This window comes from Stigmatopora nigra, chromosome 18 (genome assembly GCF_051989575.1).
Source record: "Stigmatopora nigra isolate UIUO_SnigA chromosome 18, RoL_Snig_1.1, whole genome shotgun sequence".
NCBI classification, from domain to species: Eukaryota; Metazoa; Chordata; class Actinopteri; order Syngnathiformes; family Syngnathidae; genus Stigmatopora; species Stigmatopora nigra.
Window position 1 is genome coordinate 3,922,976 of NC_135525.1, and position 11,068 is coordinate 3,934,043.

Here is an 11,068-nt window from a genome sequence, read left to right on the forward strand (position 1 = left end):
AGGAGTATTATAGGTCAACTGGTAAGCTTGTTGAACACTCAAAATTGCCCCAAGTCATAAATGAGAGTGTGAATGGTTCTCTATCTCCTCGTGTTGTGCCTTTTCACTAGAATCCATTGATTATACCCTTTACCTTGGCATCTACGTGCCATTTCTCCTAGCAGCTGTATTTCTCTTGACAATCTCATAGCTGGCTTGGGGAAACATAGAGGTGGACAGAAAGCAGTCTTCAAATAAAATCAGCTGCAAACAAAACATGATGATTTGACTTTTTTATTTTAAGGAGAGCATTGATGTACCAATATTTTTCCTGAATCTCTTTAATTTTGTTCAATCTGCAATTTCACCGTTAATGCAGTCTTTCTGTTGATTTCATGCTGGAATTGTTTTTATGTTGTGAAATCTGAGCAGTGGTCGCTTAACCTATTCATTAGAAACTAGTTAAACAAGGTGTATTTATTACTCGGGCAGGGAGTGCTAGCCTCAATTGAAGTAAACAATTGCTATCAGGGATCATAAAGACATAAAATGCAAAGTCCAAGCTTTAAGGCTGTTTTTTTATTATTATTAGTTTATGTAGCACCACAGTCAAGTGCAATTTTTACGTGAAATATGTGGGGCAGTTGGTTTCCATTCTAAAGTGCGCACACACCCTGTTGAGTGTTGACAGTATGGTTTATATTTAAACTGACTTAATCTTTTTGATTACATTTACAAAAACACCCAACATAAGAGTTTTAACTCCATAGCAAACAACAGAAATAGCTAAACCCCTCACTATTGTTTTAATGATTATTTTGCCTTACATAAACTAGTACTATAGTTCATGATCCCTCATATGCATTTGGAATCAGATGTCAGGTGTACATTATTAATTCATAAAACTCAACATCACAAGGATGAATCAATGGACATGGGTGTCAAAGTCGCTGGCAGGCAGGCGGTCTCTATGGGTTTAAATTTCCTCCTCACACCTCATGTTGTCATTCCAGCTCACTGTCCACACACACAACACACCTTTCTGGGTCTACTGAACATGACACTGTTTGACTTGACACCACAGTGACAATGGAGATATTGATTGAATTTGAGATGGCATGTTAGTACTCTGCCTATATTTCCTTTTAGGATTGTGTGACATATTTTGTGATTTTTTTTGTTAATTACAAAATGAATCATACTGTAAAACAATGAAATAAAGGGTCAGAAGGATTACTGAATAGTTTCAATGAATACAAGTTATGAGAACAATAACTTTATGAAGCATATTGCCTGTACAAGTGCTAAATTATCATCCAATGTTTAATAATGGGCAGCTCAGCGGATGAGTGGTTAGCGGACTCAGTTCTGGGGTCCTGGGTTTGAATACAGGTCTGGAGTTTGGATCTTCTGTGGCCTGTGTGGGTTTTTTTCCGGATACTCCGATTTCCTCTCACATTCCAAAAACATGCACCGTAAGTAATTTGGACACTCTAAATTGCCCCTAAAAATGAATGTGAGGCCAGTAATGGCCAGTTTATGCAGACATCTAGGTCAGTTCACTTTCTACCATCCTTAGATAGAAATGCATAAAAATTGTCATCAATCATCTAATTTCCCTCTGTGTTATTGAGTCTTAAAATTAAGGAATGGCATAACGATAGTCCAAACTAATAAAAGCCACAAGAAAATTCCAGTAAAATCACTATCACATGCTTTGTTATTGCACGACCATAGAAAAACAGTGGGGGGCAGCAGTGCCATATTTTACTCCAGCCATAGTTATGGAACAACACTTAAAAGACTATAACAGTAGGATTAATGTGGGAAATTGTGTTTTGTATGTTATTACTATATATAATAAAATGTCCAGGTATGCCCCATTTGATGGCAATATGGATTACTTACTCTTAGAGACAATGTTTACTACAGCTGACATCTTGTTTGACTTTAAATTCACTGCCAGCCCAGACCACAAAGTATGTGTTTAAATATGTGTTTTGCAAGTGCGTAAAAGAGGGACATAGACATTGAAAACAGATATTGATGGTAAGAGCCATTCAATCTATTTTGTCTCCTAGTTAAAATGGAATGGACTTATTTTGCCTCAACGGATTTGTATTGTGGGGTGACAATGGATTTATAAAACAAAACAAAATAATTTGAATTAATGATTGTCTTTTTCCGTGGAATTTATATATTTTATTTGTATTTCATTTAGAATTACTTATTTTTTATTACTATTGGCAGTTTTTAATTCTAGTGTGTTTTCCCCCAAAAAATATCCTTAAATTAAATAGTTCACTTTTGTACAAAAAAAATTATACATCGCAAAATACGTCCGGCCAACTATAATTCTACAATGCGAGGGTTCACTGCAGATGTAAAATGGGGACCAAAACATTGACATTGAGATCGGTGGGTCACTAATTTGGAAAGCTGGAGCAAGATTGAGACCTGTATATGAATGTATTGTAACTTGTCAATTTTGCATGTGTTAAAAGTATTGTAGACCTGTGAGCCAGATGAACTCATCACTTACACCCAAGCCGCCCTAACAAGAGGTGTTTATTGCCTCTTGTCTGGCAATACAATTCGTATCATGATTCACAGGTCACATTTCTATTCAATTCTGATTATTCTTGAATCTACTTTTGAACACAATTATTCTATTATTATTACTTGACATTCTTTGTATATCAACCACCACATGACCAAAAGACAAAAAAATATCATGTTAGAACTCTGCCGTGTGCCTTTGGGTGCAACAAAACTGTGGTAAAACTTTATGTTTGGGAATTTAAAAGTTAAGTCAGGGCTGCTGAATTCATCAATCAAAAGCAAGATTGACTCCACTTAATGAACAAATTTACGTATGTAGCAAAATTTTATATGGGACCTGAGCTGTGAAACAGCGTCCTCGCGCGTCCATACATGATTACTACATGAGACCGCGAGAGGCTGCTTAGGATAACAGCGCACTGTCTTTCTCGCCGCATCTCCCCTGTGTAAAGAAATCTACGAGATCTGGGCGTACCAATTGCATTTTTTTTTGACTGGAGATACCGGGACAATGCCGATAATCTGCGAAAAAACAGCAGAATCTACATGGAGTTGAAAGCAAAGCAAGCATCTGAAAAAGTGCCGCAAGTGGTTAGCGTGTCGGCCTCACAGCTCTTGGGTCATGGGTTCAAATCCAGTTTGGTCTACCTGTGTGGAGTTTGCATGTTCTCCCTAAGCTTGTGTGGGTTTTTTGCCGGGGAGTCTGATTTCCTCAGAAAATGAGATACAATCCTGCTGATACTACATATAAATTTATAGTACTGCAGGCAAGTGAATGGAGGCCATTAATGAACTATGAATAGTGGTTTTCTTTCCATTTTTCCCTTTTGTCTGAATGATATTTTGACATGGATTTACCAGTTGGGGACAGTTATGATTTTGCTACAAAACACCGACTCCAGAGACAGGAGACAAATGATGAGGCCATATATACTACAATCCCTTCCATAATACTGCAGTGCCGAGTCTTCCACCCTCCCATTCATCTGCGTGTCAGTCTACAGCGCAACCTACCACAAATTTATTCAACTCGATTTATTGTGGTTGCAATTGGTAAACACCACAGAAATTCCGCCCCAAAGTCGCTTTTTATTGGGTAATTAATACCTCTGTCACAGCACTTCCGCCCGTTTGTCCGCTTTTGATTGGACCAACAGCTTCTTCCCCCTCCCTCTTTTTCGCGGCGGTGGGTCGGAGCCGCCGTAACCCCGGTCTGGCACGTTCCTCGCTATCTGAACATTTTACGTAAAATCGGCCCATTCCTGCCCCCCGAAATTCAAGTAACCTCCTCACCTTCATTCATATACCCGAACGTTTTTTCCTCTAACACTAAATCCAAATATCCAGCCGATACCTCAAAAGATGGCGGTGGTAAGCGTGATGTCGGGGTCGCCTATAGCCCGGCTGGAGGGCCGAGAATTCGAGTATTTGATGAAGAAAAGGTCGGTGACCATTGGCCGGAACTCCTCGCAGGGCTCCGTGGACGTTAGCATGGGACATTCCAGCTTTATTTCCAGGCGGCACCTCGAGATTTTTACAGCAAGCGAAGATGGCACCGGCACGGGGGAATTCTACCTCCGATGCCTGGGAAAAAATGGGGTGTTTGTGGATGGGGTGTTTCAAAGAAGGGGGGCTCCACCTCTGCAGCTTCCACGAATGTAAGACGTTTTAATTAACCCGCTTTAACCTTAAAATATACCGCGTAGTGTCCTCCAGTGTTGTTGTTTTGTTGTCCGGCAGCGGTGTTGCACGTGCTGTGTCAAGGAACGCTCGGTGTTTGTATTTCGGTAACGTCACACCAAACCTCCATGCGGATATGCTAGTGGAATTTATGTTTGTAATTGTAACCAATCAAATAACTCACCAAATGCTTCATTTATTTAATTATTTCATTCAGGTTTTTTTTCAGTTTGGTGACATTCGGCGTATGGCTTTTCAGCCCTCAAAACAAACAATGTCATAAGTTCTCCCAATGTGTACAAAGAAAATTTTAATTTACGCTTTATTTCAATGTTGATGGTAATATATTACGTCACTGATTTATTGTCGTTAAACTGGCTACCTTGTTGCATGCTGAATTGAAAACAGGGTTTTGTGGAATTTGTTGGTATGCAAATTCTAATAAAATTGCCATTGGACCTTGATTGATGTGGAAATTTAGTGGGATTTTTTTTAATGAAATCACGCTGTCAATATGCTAGCACACGACTAAGATAGTAAACTACTACATTCACGTGTTGCCAAAACATTCGTGTAGCAACCGCGTGTAACCTTACAAAATGGCGTTTTAAGTTTTATCAATACGAAGATGGTTAATTTCGAAAGATCTTTTACACACTTTGTAAATTCGGTCAGTATTGCGGAGATTAATCAAGATTATTGCTGTCGTTTATATGATTTGACTGTCAAACCTTGACTTGTGTGGTCTACTACACCTTTGGAGTAACCCAAAATAATCTGCAAACTTTCAGTTTTCCTTTTATTGTTCCTATTATAGTATTATATGGCAACAACTTTATGTGAAATCTGAATAGGAACGTCATCAAAGATGTTATATGGTTATCCTACTTTATGAAGTAGTGATATTGATTGCACTGCAAAGTTTGTCATTTAATATGTTTTGCATTTCTTTTCAGATGTTGCTTCCGATTCCCCAGCACAAGTATAAAAATTACATTCACTGCACTTTTAAATGATAAAAAAGAGCAAAGGAACGCATCCGAAACACCTATAAAGTCCGTGCAACCCCACATTTCTCCACTTACTATCAACATTCCGGACAATATCGCCCACCTTATGAGCCCGCTGCCTTCACCTACAGGCACCTTAAGGTGAGTCAAAGTGGTAATGGTTGCATTGCTTTCATCACACACATTCTCCAGCAGAAAAGCATCAACGGCTAACATTTTTACCAAATTCATAGTGCTGCAAACTCCTGCCCATCAAGTCCAAGGGGTGCAGGACTATCCAGCTATAGAACTGGCCGGGTTCTGGCCTCAGACCTTATAGCAGATAATTCCCAGTCCGAAAATGACAAGGAAGCATCGGGTGAAGACAGTCCAAAAGTAAGTAGCAGTAAAAGTAGTATGTGTTGATGGCAATAGAGGCAGAATTCATCTTAAGTTTTTTTTAGCAATAAAAACTGTACTTCCAAGAACCTTTTAATATCTCACAAACATCCTTGGTTACTCATTGAAGTCTAAAAATTGCCCAACACTCCCATGAGGGTAGACTTTGGAATACAGAACTCGAGTGAACTTTTGTGTGTACAAACATTTTTTGGCTTGCAAAATGATCTCTCTGTGGTTACATTCAACAATACAATGTGTTTCTCTACAGGATGATTCCAAACCACCATACTCATATGCACAACTGATTGTCCAAGCTATCACCATGGCCCCAGATAAACAACTGACATTGAATGGAATTTACACCCACATTACAAAGAATTACCCCTACTACAGAACAGCCGATAAAGGCTGGCAGGTGAGTGTTAATGCTCACTTTATTTGCAGCGTTTTGTTTGCTTGACTACGCTCGATTGTTCCAAAAAGTTATTGTTTTAAGCCCATCTCTAAGACAGATTTCCCACCCTGCTCCATCAGATAATTGTGATATCTGTTCTTTGTCTTCATTTGGGTTGCAAAATAAACTAAGGTTGTTTCACAGGCTGAAGTAAAAATGTCGTGTACCAACAGGGGAAACAATCTTGTTCCGAATGTTTAATGAATCATGACAAATTCAGAAACACAACAAAGGTATACATTTCAGATGCCTTCCAACAATGGAGAAATTTGATGAGGAGGAAAAGAAATTGAGAATTGAGGCAAAGTTGCATGACTTATCCTTAAAACGTGATGTAGTACTTTTCCTATGCAAATCTATTTCCTGTAGGGCAAGTTGACATGTCCCCACTAACATTTTTGTAGCATCTGTCATTTTCATTGACTTCTTCAGTGTCTTTAGATGTGGACATTGAATTAGAACACAGCAATGTGTATATTTTATTTTAAACCAGGGAAAATACATTCAAAAATCTCTCCAGACTCCTTAAATCCACCATCATTAACAACTTGATTGCCTAAAATGTTATATTGATGAACTATTCGATTTGTGTGTGGCTGCATCTATTTAGAACTCCATTCGCCACAACCTGTCCCTGAACCGGTATTTCATCAAAGTAGCACGCTCTCAGGAGGAGCCTGGGAAAGGATCCTTCTGGAGGATTGACCCGGCCTCTGAAGGCAAACTTATCGAACAAGCCTTTAGGAAACGTAGGCCCAGGGGAGTGCCTTGTTTCAGGACCCCAGTAGGACCCCTCTCATCGAGGTACACTACCAATATTAACCTTTTAATTAAAAACAACGCAGTAGTGTGCTTTAACACATTAATTTATGGAAAACCTTTACAATCTCCCCTTTTCCAGGAGTGCTCCAGCTTCTCCCAATCACACAGGCGCGCTGTCGGCTCATTCTAGTGGCGTACAGACCCCAGAGAGCCTCTCTAGAGAGGGGTCCCCAGTGCCCATGGAACATGAGCAAACACCACCACCAGTCCCTACCCCAACTGCCACCGTCCAGTCCAAACTTGCTGTTATCCAAGAGGCTTGCTTTGCACAGAACTCCACTGGTATTTCCAACACAATATCACTCAAAAATATGATCCATTCCACTGAAACCAGGTACCTAGTTTAAATTGGGGAAAAATGATTTTCAACTTCTAATACATTTGAAATTAGACATTTCCTCACTTAAAGTTCCGTAAATACCTCTTTACAAATATGACAATGACAATATTCCCAAACTTGAAAAGGGAGCTACCTGTCGGAAATTGTGTCTGATTGACAATAATACTTCAGGTTTCGGTCTTGGTAATTAAATTAGGAACATGTCATTAGGTTCAATGACACTGTATCAGAATGGATCCTAAACCTCAAATGAAATACATCTATGAATTTTTTTTCCATAGCCTAAAATTACACTACATTTTTTTAGTAGAAATGAAGTGCATCCAGGTCATTTTTTCACAGCTGAAAACCACTAAGATTTCTTTTTAGTATGATTTGAGTCTCCATGGCAAATATGGTACTCACCTGACCTCAATAAAATGCTGGTTGCTCAGGACAACTGAAGAGTTGTGAAAATAGAAGTGCAACTATCCAAATCTGTTTTCTCCCAATTTTGAAAATCCAAAATACATTTCCAACCAAAATTCAAGTAGTCAGTTCTCCGAGATAAATGGAAAATGTTGGCACAAAACATTTGCTTTCTGATTTAAAAGATCAAGATTAGTCTTTTTTTATTACCTCAATTTTTAAAAACAATGTTTATTTTAGGGTTTTTTAATATTTTTTTAGATTTTACAAAATTATTTTTGGACTAAAAAAAACAAAAGAAATTGATTAAAAATGACAATTATTGATTTAAAAGGGGGGAAATGTGGAAGTTTAATATACATCTATACTCTTCATTTTAATTTGATCCTAAAACAGAAAGTCTGCACTCATGATTTACTTTCCCGGGCCGCACAAAATGATGCAGCCGGCCAGATTTGGCCCCCGGGCCGCCACTTTGACACAGGTCTATGACCTATCTCTTTTTTGTCACTGTAAGAAGGGTCTGGTTTCATTGAAACGGCTTTCAATTGTCTTCATCAATCACGATGAACAATATTGCTCATTTGATGGAATTACCAACAGGTTCTCCACTCACCAACCAGCCCGTATTGATTGCCGTGCAACGGCAGGTGCCTCAGACGACCATGAAGCCTGTGACCTATGCCGTAGCCACGCCTGCAATAGTGACGACAACAGTTCCCTCGGCGCCAGTCGTGCAGGTCGTCCATCAGATTTCGACTGTAACCATGACAACACTCGGCACGCAGCCCACTGTTACACTGAAGCCAGACTCTCAGGAAAATGGAAGGGGGGAGCACCAAGAGATCAAAGGTTGGCGTACTTTTGCTTTACTCCTGTTTGATAACGATTCTAATGATGACGTGGTCTCTTTTATTAATAGTGAAAGTGGAGCCGATCCCATCAATCACAAACTCGTCTATAGGTGGAATCAGTCGCATCATCCAGAGCTCTCAGCCCGCTCCACTGACTACTGTGACCATCATGCAACAAGCTCCGATCGGTCAGCACCAGCTTCCCATTAAGGCCATCACACAGAATGGGACTCACCTGGTCCCCATCAGTTCTACTGGCACAGGTGAGCCCCTGAGTCTACAATATTCTTCTCACATGGTTTCTTGTATTTTTTTTGTTTTTTTTTTATTACTGTACTGTTTTAAGTTTGGAAAACTCTTACTAGGTTTCAGTTAAATAAATATTCTGAGAATTAAACTTCAAAATCTCAGAACAAAAATCAGGCAAAGTTATTTTAAATCAAAAAGTGCTGCAGATGGACTCTTTTTCTGTGAGGAATGTGCTGTTATACATGAATTATCAAAATATATTTTTCTTTAAACCAAGAATCTAATGCCAATAATGAAAGTATATTCAACTCAATGAAAAAAGAGCTATATGTGAAACACTGCCCATTACAACTTATGCACTTGCTACTAGATGACGTCATCAAGGCAACATTAGGCTACATCGATTGCAATCTACCGGTCAATCGCCTAAGACACGGTCCCTCAATAGGTGGATCGTCAAGGTACTATTGGTAGATGGCCTGAGAGTAAGGTTTGATCCAATCTGTTAAGTTTCTTTCGGACCTGAACGACATCCCAATGTGTCCACCACAATATTCACAATTATGTCAAAATAACAGGTGGAATGGTATCATATTGCGTGAATAATTTCAGACACGTTGCAACCCGGACAGACTATTAAAAGAAAAAACTACGAATGATAGTCTGGAAAATTTTTGACTTTAATATTCTTTTTCCAATTATCAACAGCAGTTGCAAACCCTCTGCATCTTCTAGCCACTCATGCTTCGGCCTCTGCGTCCCTGCCCACCAAAAGACAGAATGGCGATCTTCAGGAGGCGCCAGCTACCAAGCGGGGAAAGACACAGGATGGCGAAGGGGAGGAGGTGGTGGCCGCTAACGGGAGTAACAGCAATGGTTCTACCGGCGAAGTGGAGGTTAAGGAAGCTTTAGGCAACCAGTAGCCCTTCCCACCCTGCTTCATATGCATCCTGAGCCCCTCCTTTCGCCCACATTGAGCCTCTCGCCATCCACACTATGACCTCTTCACCTTAACTGGTTGTCATGTACGGCAAGGTGCCAAAAAAGGGAAGCGCTCGCTAAATGAGAATGTTTCAATGTCGTCCTTCCATTTGGAATTCAAAATAAGTCCCAGCATTGTCTCATTGCTTCTGGGCGGGAACTCCCTCTTGAAGCACAGGCGAATGCGGATCCCAAATTCCAGGCTTATTAGGACTAAAGCAACAGCCTCTTAACTTTGGGTCATCCTTTTCAGCACTTATGCGGTTGGCAGAATCCAACAAACCAATCAGATATCGCCCACCAAGGGAAGCGCATGTACGTGTGTACATTCCCATCTTCGGCAGCTAGCCTCCATTGACCCACTTGTGAGTAGATCTATATGCAGTATTCCATTGTGCAACAGTGTCTTTGGATCTAGTCATTTCTCCAAGGACCAGTGCTGAATTAAGATAGAAACATGAAATGGGGTCTTCATGAACTTTGAAAATATCATCTGATATTTTTGTTTTGTTTTTGTATGTGAACTTTGTTCAGTGAAATGAATGTAGTCTTTCTTTGAAGAAAACACTATCTAATAGAATGGATTCTCTACTGCTCAATTTGCAAAGGACTTTTTGTTTTTCCACCACTGTACATGGACAGACCTTTTTCATATTTTACAAATGTTCAATCAGATTTTATATATATATATATATATATATATATATATATATATATATATATATATATATATATATATATATATATATATATATATATATATATATATATATATATATATATATATATATATATATATATATATATATATATATATATATATATATATATATATATATATATATATATATATATATATATATATATATATATATATTATATATTATATATCTCATGCGTATTTGACCATGTGCTTCATTGAGCTTGCATGTTAACAGATTTAGAAATACTTTATTGTACTGATGAAATGAATATGGAACTGAAGAACGTTTAGACTGACTCTATGCTTATTGATTCTGCAGTACTGCACTTACCCCTATTTTTAGTTGTGTATTTCTCTTCTGTTCAATTTATCATTTGCGCTCCGTTTTTTTCTCCAAGTGTTAACCGTTTTCTGTCGAGATTGTGGCAGTCTCTTTATTCAATGCAATTCTGTTAACTAAACGTGTTGAATCATATTGTATTCTCTGTTACACCAGGAAAGAATTGGTAGGTGTTTTGTTTCGCTTCAGTGGGTAAATGCTTTTTATATATAAATATATATATATAAGAATTTATTTAAAACACTGCCTCTTAGTTTGTTTTTCTCCAAGTAAAACACTTACTTGAATTATCTTCATGTCCAAAA

At 38.6% G+C, this 11,068-nt stretch overlaps 1 protein-coding gene across 3 annotated transcripts; it reads left to right on the plus strand.

The window, feature by feature from the left end:
- The first annotated feature begins 3,722 nt into the window (after window positions 1-3,722).
- Window positions 3,723-10,319, plus strand: foxk2a (forkhead box K2a). 3 transcript variants are annotated; one of them, XM_077739521.1, is made up of 10 exons: window positions 3,723-3,983; window positions 4,059-4,199; window positions 5,178-5,372; window positions 5,465-5,606; window positions 5,881-6,027; window positions 6,677-6,870; window positions 6,968-7,170; window positions 8,240-8,488; window positions 8,559-8,753; window positions 9,448-10,319. In XM_077739521.1, exons 1-10 carry the CDS (start codon window positions 3,904-3,906, stop codon window positions 9,660-9,662), a joined length of 1,761 nt encoding a protein of 586 aa, XP_077595647.1. In that variant the 5' UTR covers window positions 3,723-3,903; the 3' UTR covers window positions 9,663-10,319. The 3 variants fall into 3 exon arrangements, with proteins under 3 accessions (XP_077595647.1, XP_077595645.1, XP_077595646.1); XM_077739519.1 differs by having other exon boundaries at window positions 3,723-4,199; XM_077739520.1 differs by having other exon boundaries at window positions 3,723-4,199; window positions 9,451-10,319.
- Window positions 10,320-11,068: the final 749 nt, after the last annotated feature.